Source organism: Bos javanicus, chromosome 14 (assembly GCF_032452875.1).
Source record: "Bos javanicus breed banteng chromosome 14, ARS-OSU_banteng_1.0, whole genome shotgun sequence".
NCBI classification, from domain to species: domain Eukaryota; kingdom Metazoa; phylum Chordata; class Mammalia; order Artiodactyla; family Bovidae; genus Bos; species Bos javanicus.
This window is the reverse complement of record NC_083881.1, coordinates 67187715-67204188: the sequence shown is the minus strand read 5'-3', so window position 1 is coordinate 67204188 and position 16474 is coordinate 67187715. Positions and strand designations below refer to the sequence as shown.

Genomic DNA, 16474 nt, shown 5'->3' with positions numbered 1-16474 from the left:
GAAGTGAGAAATATAATGGCACTTATAGAATGATGATAAGCATCACCTGGGCTAAGCTATAAGGCATGTCACACAGTGTCTGGCACGTTGGAAGCACTGCAAAAATGATACCGGTTATCATTATATGCAGCTATCAGAATGGTTTATATGGAGTCCTTTCTTGAAAACCTGAGAAGTATGGATCTTTAATGGTAAGACCAGTACTGGGGTGCCATCATTATCCCCATTTCATGGCAGAAGAAACTGAGAAGTCACACAGACTGCCCAGAGTCACAGAGCTCATGACTGGTCAGTCTGAGGATTAAACTCAGACTGAATAGTCCCAGGGCCCATACTTGTTATCCCTGTGCTAAATCTATTGCCACATAGCATCTGACACCTTTGAAAGCGCCCTTATTTAAATTAATCTCAACATTCCTATCAGCATCCTGGCATCACATGGTACCATTCACACACCATGGGATACCCAGGCCCTTGTTCATTTGCAGGTGTAGAGGGCCAAGAAGCCCTTCGTGCATATTTTGTAAGGAGCTTGGACAAGTTCAGCTCACACCACCACTTTCACTGTGGTCCACGAAGATCTTTTCTTTGAAGGCCCTCAAAGTTCCATGTGCCCGGGCTCACTGTTCAAGCTTGAGTGCATGCTCAGTCGCTTCAGTTGTGTCTGACTCTTTGTGACCCCATGGACTGTAGCCCACCAGGCTCCTCTGTGCATGGGATTCTCCAAGTAAGAATACTGGAGTGGGTTACTGTGCTCCTCCAGATCTTCTCAACCCCGGGATTGAACCAGCACCTCTTACATCTCCTGCACTGGCAGGCGTGTTCTCTACCACTGTCTAAGCCTGGAAAAAAGCATTTGTTCCAGCCTACAGATGGAGATGCTAAAGGTCAAGGCATCATGACTTGGGGACAGAGAGAGAGGCCAGACACTCCTCTCAGCAGTCCAGCAGGTCGGTTGTTGAGCCAGGAGTAGAGCTGAGTGGGTCCAGGGCTGAGCGCGCCTCACCAGTCTGATGCCCAAATCACTACCTGGCTCTACTTTCAACTAAAACGTATATAGTCAGGAGCAAATTGGGTAATTTTCTTATTGGAAGGATGGGAGTCTGTGAGAAGCATGGGAACCCTCACAGACATTACCTAACTCTGTCTTTATTTGAAGATATATTGTGCTATTTCTTTTCTCATTTTTATAGGGGAGGAAAAGAATTTGGGGTGGGAGCAGTGGGCACATAAGGGGACAGGGTTAACCCTGCCGAATTCATATCAACTTGTTGACCAGCACCAGTGTGCTAGCTGGATGAGCCCTGAATGTAATACATTAATGCAAGTATTTCTGCTTGTTCTAAACTCTTAATGATGCTACCTTCTTGCAGTAGCCACAGCTGAAAACAGAGAAAAGTGTTTTGTTTTGTTTTTAATCATAATTGCCTTGGTCTTTCTCTGAAAATCACCATGAAGACAGAAATTCCTTAGACGTGAAAGTGGAAATACCAACAGACTTCTGCTTTGTCAGCCTTCTCATCATCAATGATAACAGAACAGGTATCCAAGGATCACAAAGTTCAGTCCTATAAACACTAGAAATGTCCTTCTTTAGAACCCACCACTGTTCTTGCTGTTGTAACAACAGTGCCCGTCCACGGCAATAGGAAATCATTATAAAAAGTATCTGTTTTACAAAAGAAAAAAATAATTATGCAACCCTGAAATTGTTATGCAAGTGAAAAATCATTCTAATTCAGAACAGGTGTAACTCCATGCTAGCTATAGCAGTGTGGAGTTTTGGAAAGCACAGTATTTCAGACCCAGCTCTCTCATTTGCCAACTGTGTGACTTTGAGCAAGTCACCTAACCTCTCTGATCCTCAGTCTCTTTTCTATAAACCACTATCAATGGTAAAACTGCCCTGTCTACTTTATGGGTCATGGAAAAAAATCAAAGGAGATTGCAAACATGAAAGCCCTCTGAAAGCAATGTAAAAATGTCATTATTGATTTTTACTAGGTGAGTAATGACGATGCCAGCTTGAGAATAACTTGACCAAGGTAGTATTTGGTCAGTCTTGAAGAAAAGAATGGTTCCTGAGAAATAGATGGCCAGGCCACTTTAAACTTGAAACAACCTTAAACTTGAAAGTCTTTGGGCCGGGTGGCAATTGAGCTGTGCAATCTGATGAGGGCCTCTTCTAGGCTCTTGCTGTGACAATATTGGCTACATGAAATCACTGTGCTTTCTCACCAGACTGTATTTGGGAAAAGTTTACACACTCAGCCGCCTGGCAGAGCTGCTGGGGTTTAGAGTTCTACAGTTGTACCCCAGAGAGAGCATCATTTCACTGGCATTCTATTACCTCCCTCCCTGGGGACTCAACAGATGGCACAACAACAGAATCAGAAACCCGAGACAAACCTGTCGGTTTGATGCTTTTAAGCCTTTGTAGAATCCACAATTAAAATAAGACAGGATGTCCATCAAGAGGAAAGAGGTGCAGCGAAATAGGCCCACAGAGCATACCTTTTTTTGGCCTAAACATGGCTAATGCTATCTGGAGATCCCCACTGTAGAAAAGGAATTGTATCTGGTACAAATTAAGCTGTTAAGAAAATTAATTGAAAGAATATTATTGATAATAGCAATAATTGAGTGATTTTAATATGGAACTTTATATTTATTTTCATTGAATTTAAAGAAAATCTTTCCAAGTCAACTCAAATTTGGCAGATCCCAGGATGAGTAAGCTTGCATCTCAGAACTGTTAGTAATATTCAGAACAGACCCCAAGTCCAGCAGAGCCTCATGTGTTTTGGCAACAACTAGTGAGGAGATAAAGTCTCTGATTGTTGTTTTTTCAGTAACTCCCAAAGAGAAAGCAGAGATGCAGCAGATACAAACCAAACACTTATCTCTTTTGTTTAGGCAAATAGTTCCAACTACAGCCTCGTGATGGAGTCTGACCTGGGAACCTTCTTACCCTCTGGGCTAAAGTTCACTGGCTCTGACAAGGCCAGGGTCATCATGGAGGAGGTCATGAGCTTGCTGCAGCCCATCAACATCACACAGGTCCTGAAGGCTGGAGACGGGACGGACATTAACTTCTGGATCCAAGACGGAGTGCCTGGTAAGAGCAGAAGATGAAATTAGGGTTCTTTACATACTGCCAGCAATTTAAAACAAAGTTTCTGTTCTAACACGCCACAACAGATACTGGTAGGTCAATTAATACATGGAAACCCTTAGCTTTTGTCTACAAGATATAATCTGATGATTTCCAATATTGGGATAATAATATTCCTTTATCCATCTGTCTTCTCTTTCTAAAGTACAAGTTCCTCTCTCCAATAAATTCTGATTTAATGACTCTGGGATTGGGCCTAGAAATTGGTTTGGTGTTTTTAAAAACAGGTATATGGTGATTGTAACACAAATGATCTCCTGACCAAAATTTATGAAATAAAGTAGAAGATAGTTCAGTTCAGTTCAGTCGCTCAGTCGTGTCTGACTCTTTGTGACCCCATGGACTGCAGCACGCCAGGCCTCCCTATCCACCAACAACTCCTGGAGTTTACTCAAACTCAAGTCCATCGAGTCAGTGATGCCATCCAGCCATCTCATCCTCTGTTGTCCCCTTCTCCTCCTGCCCCTCAATCTTTCCCAGCATCAGGGTCTTTTTAAATGAGTTAGCTCTTCACATCAGGTGGCCAAAGTATTGGAGTTTCAGCTTCAACAGCAGTCCTTCCAATGAACACCCAGGACTGATCGATCTCCCTTAGGATGGACTGGTTGGATCTCCTTGCAGTCCACGGGACTCTCAAGAGTCTTCTCCAACACCACAGCTCAAAAGCATCAATTCTTCAGCGCTCAGCTTTCTTCACAGTCTAACTCTCACATCCATACATGACTAATGAAAAAACCATGGCCTTGACTAGATGGACTTTTGTTGGCAAAGTAATATCTCTGCTTTTTAATATGCTGTCTAGGTTGGTCATAACTTTCCTCCCAAGGAGTAAGCGTCTTTTAATTTCATGGCTGCAGTCACCATCTGCAGTGATTTTGGAGCCCAGAAAATAAAGTCAGCCACTGTTTCCACTGTTTCCACATCTATTTGCTGTGAAGTGATGGGACTGGATGCCATGATCTTAGTTTTCTGAATGTAGAGCTTTAAGCCAACTTTTTCACTCTCCTCTTTCACTTTCATCAAGAGGCTCTCTAGTTCTTCTTCACTTTCTGCCATAAGGGTGGTGTCATCTTCATATCTGAGGTTATCGATATTTACTATTACTGATATCTTTCTAGTTGTAGTCCTGTGCTGCCGAAACTTCTCTGACCCAAATAATCCCCTACCCAAAACCAAAGTATCTGGAATTTTACCATTGGAGATTTATTCTTTGAGGCTGGGAACATTTTGTTAATCATTTTTTCCTAATGCAAAGACTGCTTTAAGTGGTTGGACATAAACTAGTTTATCCTGATCAGTGATTCATCAGGCTGATATTTTTAAGACAAGTCCTGGGCAGATATGAAATTATATAGTAGGACTAGGCATGGGACAGTTACAGGACAAGAAAGAAGACAAACGAATTTCCCTCATAAATTTGCTGAGACTGGCCATGGGAGAGGGTTGTTAATGATATTAGACCTCTGAGCACAGAGGTTGTTCCCTCAACACCATTATATCCATAATCAAAAACACTGTTAAAAAATCTATTTGTGTATTATTCTGTACTTGTATTATGCAAACAGGAAGTCTAGCTTTTGAATAGTCTTAAAAATTAGTTTCCAGAACCATTTTTATAGCTACAAAATATTTCACAATTTTTTTAAAGTCACTCTAGATCCACCCCACTCTAGCCTTTTTTTTTTTTCAGCCTGCAAAATAGACTTTATCAGTACCATCAGTTCAATTCAGTTCAATCACTCAGTCATATCCGACTCTTTGCAACCCCATGAATCGCAGCATGCCAGGCCTCCCTGTCCATCACCAACTCCCAGAGTTCACCCAAACTCATGTGCATCGAGTCGGTGATGCCATCCAGCCATCTCATCCTCTGTCGTCCCCTTCTCCTCCTGCCCCTAATCCCTCTCAGCATCAGCGTCTTTTCCAGTGAGTCAACTCTTCGCATGAGGTGGCCAAAGTACTGGAGTTTCAGCCTCAGCATCAGTCCTTCCAATGAACACCCAGGACTGGTCTCCTTTAGGATGGACTGGTGGGATCTCCTTGCAGTCCAAGGGACTCTCAAGAGTCTTCTCCAGCACCACAGTTCAAAAACATCAATTCTTCGGCACTCAGCTTTCTTCACAGTCCAACTCTCACATCCATACATGACCACTGGAAAAGCCATACTGTATGGATTTAAGGGTTTTGTTTTTAAGTTCATTCTTTAGATATTATAGATTAAAGCACATTTTAGATGTTAAGGTTGTTAATAGTCTTTTATAACTAAAAAGAGAAGGAGTTTTTATTTATTGTAAGACAAGGACCTAAATTCTCTCCAGTGGTTTGTGTATATTTTAACCATATTTTGAAATAACTTACAACAACATTTCCATTTTCAGTGCTGTGGTTCATCTGTACAGAACCAAGACTCTCTACATATATGTGCTTTTAATCATGATCAAGGTCTAGGGGAAGGGCATTTGCCCTTTGAATTGTATAAAATGTTTTTGCTTGAATTTTAGATTTTTCTTGACCTGTGAATTTTCCAGAAAGAATCTTCTTAAAATTTCAGAAAAGCTCCATAAGTTTGCTGGGTGGTAAGAAGTGAGAAAAAACCCTGACAGGTTGTGGGTGAATTAGCGTGAAGACTGGAGGTGGTGAGAGGGGATGGGAGGAGCTGAAACCAAAGACAGAAGGAGAACAAAGATGTGTGTGCTCCCTCGTGCCCGGTAGTTTCTGCCTTTGTTGCACTGCATGATGGAGAATCAGCTCTAGCGTTATTCCTTCCTTGTTGATATTCCGTAAGAATGGTTCTATTTGGAATGAACAAGGTGATTTGATTGTCTTCACAAAGGTAAGGTGGGCTTCCCCTCTTGACACAGAGTAGTGGGGAATTTGAACCCCATTGTGATTACTTAAGAACTCATGTGAGTTATAATTTACTCAACATTTAAAAAACTAAGATCATGGCATCCAGTCCCATCACTTCACAACAAAGAGAAAGGGAAAAAGTAGAAGAAGTGACATTTTATTATCTTGGGCTCCACAGTCACTGCTGATGGTGACTGCAGACATGAAATTAAGACACTTGCTCCTTGGAAGGAAAGCTATGACTAACCTAAAAAAGAAAGTGAAAGTGTTAATTGCTCAGTTGTGTTCAACTCTTTGAGACCCCATACACTGTAGCCTGCCAGGCTCCTCTGTCCATGGGATTCTCCAGGCAAGAATACTGGAATGGGTATCCACTCCCTTCTCCAGGGGATCTTCCCGAACCGGGGATCGAACTCAGGTTTCCTGCATTACAGGCAGATTCTTTACCATCTGAGCCACCAGGGAAGCCTCTAGACAGCATATTAAAAAGCAGAGACATCACTTTGCCAACAAAGGTCCATATTGTCAAAGCTATGGTTTTTCCAGTAGTCATGTATAGATATGACAGTTGGACCATAAAGAAGGCTGAGCGCCAAAGAATTGATGCTTTCCAACAGCAGTGCTAGAGAAGATTCTTGAGTCCCTTGGACTGCAAGGAGATCAAACCAGTCAGTCCTAAAGGACATCAACCCTGAATATTCATTGGAAGGACAGATGCTGAAGCCGAAACTCCAATACTTTGGCCACCTGATGCGAAGAGCTGACTCATTGGAAAAGATCCTGATGCTGGGAAAGATTGAAGCCAAAAGAAGAAGGCAGCAGAGGATGAAGATGGTTAGATAGCATCAATCTATCTAAATGGTTATATAGATTCACAACTCAATGGACATGAATTTGAGCAAACCTAAGGAAATAGTGATAGATAGAGTGCCTGATGAACTATGGAATGAGGTTCTTGATACTGTACAGGAGACAGGGATCAAGACCATCCCCATGGAAAAGAAATGCAAAAAAGCAAAATGGCTGTCTCGGGAGGCCTTACAAATAGCTGTGAAAAGAAGAGAAGCGAAAAGCAAAGGAGAAAAGGAAAGATATCAACATCTGAATGCAGAGTTCCAAAGAATAGCAAGAAGAGATAAGAAAGCCTTCTTCAGCAATCAATGCAAAGAAATAGAGGAAAACAACAGAATGGGAAAAACTAGGGATCTCTTCAAGAAAATCAGAGATACCAAAGGAACATTTCATGCAAAGATGGGCTCGATAAAGGACAGAAACAGTATGGACCTAACAGAAGCAGAAGATATTAAGAAGAGATGGCAAGAATACACAGAAGAACTGTACAAAAAAGATCTTCACGACCCAGATAATCACAATGATGTGATCACTGACCTAGAGCCAGACATCCTGGAATGTGAAGTCAAGTGGGCCTTAGAAATCATCACAACGAACAAAGCTAGTGGAGGTGGTGGAATTCCAGTTGAGCTATTCCAAATCCTGAAAGATGATGCTGTGAAAGTGCTGCACTCAATATGCCAGCAAATTTGGAAAACTCAGCAGTGGCCACAGGACTGGAAAAGGTCAGTTTTCATTCCAATCCCAAAGAAAGGCAATGCCAAAGAATGCTCAAACTACCGCATAATTGCACTCATCTCACACGCTAGTAAAGTAATGCTCAAAATTCTCCAAGCCAGGCTTCAGCAATACGTGAACCATGAACTTCCAGTTGTTCAAGCTGGTTTTAGAAAAGGCAGAGGAACCAGAGATCAAATTGCCAACATCCACTGGATCATGGAGAAAGCAAGAGAGTTCCAGAAAAACATCTATTTCTGCTTTATTGACTATGCCAAAGCCTTTGACTGTGTGGATCACAATAAACTGTGGAAAATTCTTCAAGAGATGGGAATACCAGACCACCTGATCTGCCTCTTGAGAAATTTGTATGCAGGTCAGGAAGCAACAGTTAGAACTGGACATGGAACAACAGACTGGTTCCAAATAGGAAAAGGAGTATGTCAAGGCTGTATATTGTCACCCTGCTTATTTAACTTCTATGCAGAGTACATCATGAGAAACGCTGGACTGGAAGAAGCACAAGCTGGAATCAAGATTGCCGGGAGAAATATCAATAACCTCAGATATGCAGATGATACCACCATTATGGCAGAAAGTGAAGAGGAACTCAAAAGCCTCTTGATGAAAGTGAAAGTGGAGAGTGAAAAAGTTGGCTTAAAGCTCAACATTCAGAAAACGAAGATCATGGCATCCAGTCCCACCACTTCATGGGAAATAGATGGGGAAACAGTGGAAACAGTGTCAGACTTTATTTTGGGGGGCTCCAAAATCACTGCAGATGGTGACTGCAGCCATGAAATTAAAAGATGCTTACTCCTTGGAAGGAAAGTTATGACCAATCTAGATAGCATATTCAAAAGCAGAGACACTACTTTGCCAACAAAGGTTCATCTAGTCAAGGCTATGGTTTTTCCTGTGGTCATGTATGGATGTGAGAGTTGGACTGTGAAGAAGGCTGAGTGCTGAAGAATTGATGCTTTTGAACTGTGGTGTTGGAGAAGACTCTTGAGAGTCCCTTGGACTGCAAGGAGATCCAACCAGTCCATTCTGAAGGAGATCAGCCCTGGGATTTCTTAGGAAGGAATGATGCTAAAGCTGAAACTGCAGTACTTTGGCCACCTCATGCGAAGAGTTGACTCATTGGAAAAAACCCTGATGCTGGGAGGGATTGGGGGCAAGAGGAGAAGGGGATGACAGAGGATGAGATGGCTGGATGGTATCACTGACTTGACAGACGTGAGTCTGAGTGAACTCCAGGAGTTGGTGGTGGACAGGGAGGCCTGGCGTGCTGCGATTCATGGGGTTGCAAAGAGTTGGACACGACTGAGCGACTGATCTGATCTGATCTGATCTGAAGGATATAGTGAAGTACAGACAGGCCTGGTATGCTGCAGTACATGTGGTCGCAAAGAATGTGATAGAACTTAGTGACTGAATGACTTAGTGACTGAGCAAAAACAATATAATTTACTCAACTCCTGCTAGCTGTCAGACACCCGGTTAGGCTTTTTGCAGACACTCTTTTTGCTCTAGATAACCATCCTAAGAGTTAGGTACAGTTGTTCCTGTTCTGAAGATGAAGAAGCAGACTCAGAGGGACTGAATGACTTGCCCAAGTCTATCTGGCTCTTAAGTGCGGAAGTCACCCTGAGAACAGGCCTCTTTGGTTTCAAGGCTGGTGGCCCCTTTCCCACAATATGCAACAACACGGGGCGTCTGGAATGCTAAGATGGTCTTCCAGATCTATGACAGTGTCCGAAATGTTTATCTTGCTCGGCTCTTGCTTATGCAAAGGATTTCAGTTCATTCCTGCTCCAGAATAATTTACCCCTGGGGAAAGGAGTTTGTTATTGTAAATAACTACTGATTTCTTCTCACATTCTTTGTTCCACTCCTCTCTCTATCAGGAAGCTTTATGTAAACTTGGTAGCTCATTTAGACTGCAACTTATGTTTCCTGGAATTCTTTTTCATTCCGTTTAGAGTATTGTAAGATGGAAGCAAATTTTTGCTGTTTTCCCCTATTATTATTGAGCTATCTTCTGGTATTTCAAGTTTGAGCTCTTCCTGGAAGAAATAATGGAACTGTTTATAACTCTGATTACCCATCAAAAATTTTAGGAACTTTAGAAAAAAGATAAAGAACCATAGTTAATCTGAAAAAGAAAATTAAAATATACTAATTGTGTACTCAGAATTCTTGAAGACATGGCAAGTTACAGTGAGTTAAACCTAAAAATAGGACTCAAAATACTAATTTAGTTATGATTTAAATAACTGTTCAGCTCACTTTTGAAAAATTAATGAGAAATATTTCCAAACTTCATTCATCCTTTCTTCTTTCTCTTTTTCTTCCTTTTCTTCCATTGAACTAATAAATTTATTGAGCCATTTCAAGTCATTGGCCTATCACATTTCTGTAGTGTGATGTCTGAGCCCCATTTTTTAATGGTTTTTGTATATTCTGTATCAAAATACTAATTAAGAGCACAGATAGGATTAAAATTCAACATGATTTTCATTAGTTATAGAAGTCAAATGGATAAATTTATGAAACGATCATCTTTGGAGAGGAGATAGGATATCCTTCATTCATCTAGGTGATGTCCATGATGAACAGGATAACTATCAACATAAATATAAGGCTTTGGGTGGGAGGAAAGTTTTTTAAAAAATCTTAGATGTATGTCCCACATAAACTCTCTGTTGTAGACATCTTCATACTCCAGCCACCACCCACTTCCACCCTTTTCCATACTTCTTCCTATTTTCTCTCCAAATCCTAAATGCGCTTTAAGGCTCACTCTATATTCATCCGTGTCTGGGAATCCTTCTTTAACACAGCCTGGTGCTCTATTGCTTTTCTGAATTTCTAAAACACTTCTGTAACCCCGAGTATGGCACTCGGGTCACACACTAACATTGTCCTTGGGTTGCTAGGAATTTCCCTCCATCCTGCCTCCTATACTCAATGATCAGTTCTTTGAGGTCAAGGGTTTCTATTTCTTTGCATCCTCTTTAGCTCTTAGTTTAACTTTGGGAAATTTTTTAATTCTTGTAAATATCACAAGAGAAAAAAAAACATAGAAGCAATTGTTTTCTCAACAAGCTTTGGGTCCTTCAGCTTAAAAGTGTGGCTAAATTAAAAGATGCTGAAAAAAAAGACATACAGATGGAAGGAACGACAGATGGAAGGATGACATAAATTAAGGAGGTTAGAGTAATTAGGATTATTTACCTTAAAGGAGTAAAGACTGAGAGAAGATGTTGATTAGTATTTTCTAGTACATTAGTGATTCTTATACCTACAATGGTAAACAGTTTTTCCCTGACTCTCTCTGAAAGATAATATAAGAGCATCAAAAGTGTCCAAGATGCATTTAGGTTAGTCTCTATTGATTCCAGATAGCAGAGAGGCTTTCAATCTTAAATTTTTGCCTGATTTTCCAATTATGAGGTCTGAGTTAGAGTGACAGGAATCTATTTCATTCTGAACATGTCAGTAATAAGATATGATTCATGGTGCTCAGATGTCCATAAATGTGTCCTGCTTGAACACTTTTCTTTAGAAACTCTTCTATAAAATATACATTAATGAAAAAGTTAAATACTCTGTTAAGGTGTCTGAGGGAGTGAGCCCATCATGACTGCACATCTTCCAATAAGAGTTTCTTCCTCTGCTTCAGAATCTGAGAAGCAGTCTTTTGCTGATGATCTGGGCAAGTAGTAGACAGTGTGCTGGGAAGGATTAGAGAGTGTTCTGGGTTCACAACTTTGAACTGCCTGTGCCATCTTGGGCAAATGATGTAAGTTTTCTCAGCCTCGCACAATTATTATTAAGCATTCTTTTTATATAACTTTTTAAATTATTTATTTATTATTATTTTTGGCTGCACTGGGTCTTCATTGCTGCGTGCAGGCTTTCGCTAGTTGCGGCAAGTGGGGGCTCCTCTCTATGGCGATGTACTGGCTTCTCAGTGCAGTGGCTTCTCTTGATACAGAGCACAGACTCCAGGGCGCACAGGCTTCAGCAGTTGCAGCCCATCGGCAAAGTCGTCATGGTGCACGGGCTTAGTTGCTCTGCAGCATGTGGAATCTTCCCCGACCAGGGGTTGAGCTGGTGTCCCCTGCACTGTAAGGCAGATTCTTAACCACGGGACCACCAGAGAAACCCAAACTATTCTTATCCTGCTGTATGGCACGTGGGAATCAATAGTAAAGGAGACAGACAAGCTCCACAGTTTAGTGAGTGAGACTTGATTATCTCATATGTAAAATGGGTATGGTCACCACCAAGCCCCCACATATGTTCCTCTTCCTTCTCTGTCCTCTCTCTCATTGACTAGCACCACCTTCCAGAAACCACACAATCACCCAGGACACAGAACCAAATGCTCTCAAGTCCTGTTTACTCCAAATTCCTCTTATTTTTAAAGCCCATTCCCTCCTCTCTACCCCACAAACCTTATCCCAGCAGTACTCACTGATTTTCCTGTAGCAGCCTACTGCTAGCATCTCAGCCTGCATTCTTTGTTCCCTTCCATCTAATTGGCTCACTTCTTCCAAAGTGAACTTTCTAGATTAAAAATCAGACTATCAGTTGGGTTGCCCTTGGCTGCAAAATAACACAGAAGCTGCAACTTAGAACAGTAGTAAGGGGATTTTTTAAATTTACTTTAAAAAAGGGCTCTGGAGTAGGTGGTTACAGAATGCTTAATTTAGTCATCAGTCATACCAAAGACCTTGGTTCTTCACATCTTTCCACTGTGCCATCATCAGCATGAATTCTGTCTTCAGGCTTGTCCCCTCATGGTCCCAAGATGGCTGGCAGTTGTTCCAGACAACAGATTCTAACACACTGTACCGCAATGGAAGAGTGAATGTCCACAGTGGCTGGCCCTTATGACAGTGAGGCAGGCTCATCCAGAAGCTTTAAAGCCAAATGTTCCTCAATTTCATTGGTGAAAATTGTAACATGTTTGTGGCAATAAAGTAGAATTACCAAAATTGGATTATATTGATTAAATTTTACTTCCTGGGTCTAGGGTGGAGCCCAGTCTCTCCTGAAAATGTAGTCTCCTGATGCGTGAGAATAACTGGGATTCTTTAGGAAGAGGAGGGTTCCCACTTGTGAGCAGCGAAGAGTAGCCGCATATTTAATCATCTCTCCCCCTTGCTTAAAATCCGTCATTGTCGCCCCATTGCTTTCCGAGGCAGGTCTTTGCTTAGCCTGAGATTCAAGGCCCTTCTGCTTTCACCCTGGGCTGCTGTGCAGCCTCCCCTCTCGTGGCCATCCCATTTTTCTGTCCACCTTTTATTCATACGCGTCTCATTCACTGAGATTCCGGTGCACCCTGTACTCGGGCCTGCCTCGTTCTGTCTTCTTCACCAGTGAATTCCTACTCGTCCATGATTCAGCACCCTGTTCTCTTCTTTAATCCCTAGCTGGCTGGGTGAGTAAACCTTGGAGGTGTTCTCATAACCCCCTGTTCACCTCTCCTCATGGCAGTTACCCTTTCAGAGCTGTGGTTGCGAATTCCTCATCATTTCCAGTGTCTGAGGAGTGCCTTGCCCTGAACGGATTACATTTTACTTCCTGGGTCTCGGGTGGAGCCCAGACCAAATGGGCCTGAACGGCCTGAATCAAATGCTGAGTCAGTAGCATCTAGGTCTGTAGGAAGAGTGCGATGTTGTACAAGAGGTTTGTAAACTGAAATGCCATAAGTTGTGACTACTGTAGTAATAACTTTGCTTCATCAAGATGTCCTGTTACATATTGTTTTTAAAATCACATTTTCTTTCATTTTTTAAGAATGGTTCAGACTCCATAGTGGAGTACCAAATATTCAGATTACTCAGAATTTCTCATATTTTCCATTTTGTTTCTTTCTGATACCTTATATGGCGTTAAGCAGAACTGAATTAAAATGTTTTATTTCTACATTTCCAAAGGCCTTTCTTCTAAAATTTTCCAAGAAAGGAGAAGATCAGGGCACAAGTAGGAATGTTCAGTAAATTGAAGGTTCAGCCTCTGGACCCAGGGCTCATATGTTTTCCAGTCCCAGATGGAATAGTGCAATATAGTAGTTCTATCTCCCCTGCTGTCCCTAATGAAACGATGCCTCCTTTATGGTAAAAAAAAAAAAAAACGCTAGTGATGTGTGAGAGAGTGATGCTGCATGGTGAGTCGACTTCACACCACTGGGAACATGAAAAGGGCGCTCCCTGGTTTGTTACTATAACCCTTATTTACATAGTCCAGCGGTTTCACTCCATCAGCAAGTCTGTCTTAAGTGCCGACTATAAACCAGGCACTCTGGACACTGAGGCTAGAGCATGAAAAAAGTCCAGCTATCTGCCCTTGTGAAGTTTACATTATAGTGAGCCATACGGAGAGGGCAGTAGGAAGAGACAAACTATAAGAAAGAAATCCAGAATGGAAAAAAAAAAAACATTAGGGAGTGATAAGGGTAATGCAGAGAATTATAGCAGGGTATCAAAAGAGAAGTGACAATTCCCCTGATTTTCCAGGAAGAATAGAATTCTGTGGGATGGAGAGGGAGTGCATTCCACTTGAAAAGGTGAGGAGACACATGACTGTAGAGGTGAAAAAGTTCAGCAGGTTCTTGAGATGATGAGTAGTCAGATTTGGCCACCCCTTCAGGAATCACAGGCTTCCCTGGTGGCTCAGATGGTAACAAATCTGCCTGCAATGTGGGAGACCTGGGTTTGATCCCTAGGTCAGGAAGATCCCCTGGAGAAGGAAATGGCCACCCACTCCAGTATTCTTGCCTGGAGAATTCCATGACAGAATGAGCCTGGTGGGCTACAGTCCATGGGGTGGCAAAGAGTCAGACATGACCGATCAGCTAACACTACTAGTACTCAGGGATCAGAGCCTTGTCACCGCGAAGGGTCTTGCATAACTCAATGAAGCTATGAGCCATACCGTGCAGGGCCCACCCAGGACAGACGGGTCATAGTGAAGAGTTCTGACAAAACGTGCTTCACTGGGGAAGGAAATGGCAATCCATTCCAGTATTCTTGCCTGGAGAGCCCCATGGATAATATAAAAAGGCAAAAAGATATGACACTGGAAGATGAGCCCCCCAGGTAGGAATGTGTCCAAGATGCTACTGGGGAAGAGCAGAGGGCAATTACTAGCAGCTCTAGTAAGAATGAAGGGACTGGTTGAAAGAAGAAACAGTACTCAGTTGTGGATGTGTCTGGTGGTGAAAGCAAAATCTGATGCTCTAAAGAGCAATATTGCATAGCAATCTAGAATGTTAGGTAAACTGAATCAAGGTAAACTGGATATGGTCAAGCAGGAGATGGCAAGAGTGAACACTGATACTTAAATGGATGGGAATCAGAGAATTTAATTCAAATGCCTATTGTAACTACTATTGTGGGCAAGAATTCCTTAGAAGAAATGGACTAGCCCTCACAGTCAACAGCAGAGTCCAAAATACAATACAAATTTTGAAATCTCAAAAATGACGGAATAGTTTCAGTTCGTTTCAAAGGCAAGCCGTTCAACATCACAGTAATCCAGGTCTATGCCCCAATCACTAACGCTGAAGAAGCTGAAGTTGACCAGTTCTATGAAGACCTACAAAACCTTCTAGAACTAACACCAGAAAAAGATGTCCTTTTCATCATAGGGAATTGGAATGCAAAAGTAGGTAATCAAGAGGAACACGGAATCACAGGCAAGTTTGGCCTTCCAATAGAAAATGAAGCAGGGCAAAGTCTAACAGAGTTTTGTCAAGAGAACCTGCTGGTGACAACAAACACCCTTTTTCAACAACACAAAAGATGACTCTACACAGGGACATCAACAAATGGTCAATACCAAAATCAGATTGATATGTTCTTTGCAGCCAAAGATGGAGAAGCTCTATACAGTCAGTAAAAACAAGACTTGGAGCTGACTGGCTCAGATCATCAGCTCCTTATTGCAAAACTCAGGCTTAAACTGAATAAAGTAGAGAAAACCACTAGACCATCCAGTGAAAGTAAAAGTGAAATTCTCTCAGTCGTGTCCAACTCTTTGTGACCACAGGGACTATACAGTCCATGGAATTCTCTAGTCCAGAATACTGGAGTGGGTAGTCTTTCCCTTCTCTAGGGGATCTTCCCAACCCAGGGATCGAACCCAGGTCTCCCACATTGCAGGTGAATTCTTTACCAGCTGAGCCATAAAGGAAGTCCTGACCATCCAGGTAATGCCCTAAATCAAATTCTTTATGATTATACAGTGGAGGTGATGAATAGACTCAATGGATTAGACCTGGTAGAAAGAGTACCTGAAGAACTATGAGCAGAGATTTGTAGCATTGTACAGGAGGCAGTGACCAAAATCATCCCAAAGAAAAAGAAATGCAGGAAGATAAAGTGATTGCCTGAGGAGGCCTTACAAATAGCTGAGAAAAAAAGAGAAGCAAAAGGCAAGGGAGAAAGGGGAAAATATACCCAACTGAATGCAGAGTTCCAGAGAATGGCAAGGGGAGATAAGAAGGCCATCCTAAATAAATAATGAAAAGAAATAGATGAAAACAATAGACTAGGGAAGACTAGAGATCTCTTCAAGAAAATTAAAGATATCAAGGAAACATTTCATGCAAAAATAGGCATGATAAAGGACAGAAATGGTAATGACCTAATAGAAGCAAACAAAGATTAAGAAGAGGTGGCAAGAATACACGAAATAACTGTACAAAAAAGGTCGTAATGATCCAAATAACCATGATGGTGTGGTCACTCACCTTGAACTAGACATCCTGGAGTGTGAAGTTAAGTGGGCCTTAGGAAGCAATACTATGACCAAAACTAGTGGAGGTGATGGAAATCCAGCTGAGTTATTTAAAATCCTAAA

General features: G+C 41.8%; 1 protein-coding gene across 5 annotated transcripts in view; it reads left to right on the top strand.

Moving 5' to 3' along the window:
- Nucleotides 1–16474, top strand: part of CPQ (carboxypeptidase Q) — a 585754-nt gene that overhangs the window by 498092 nt on the left and 71188 nt on the right. For 4 of the 5 annotated variants that reach the window (XM_061439307.1, XM_061439306.1, XM_061439305.1 and 1 more), the window contains exon 7: nucleotides 2917–3118. The exons of the other annotated variant lie outside the window; for it this stretch is intronic. In XM_061439307.1, coding sequence (XP_061295291.1) covers nucleotides 2917–3118 — 202 coding nt within the window. The remainder of the gene's footprint in view (nucleotides 1–2916; nucleotides 3119–16474) is intronic. 5 annotated transcript variants of the gene reach the window in all.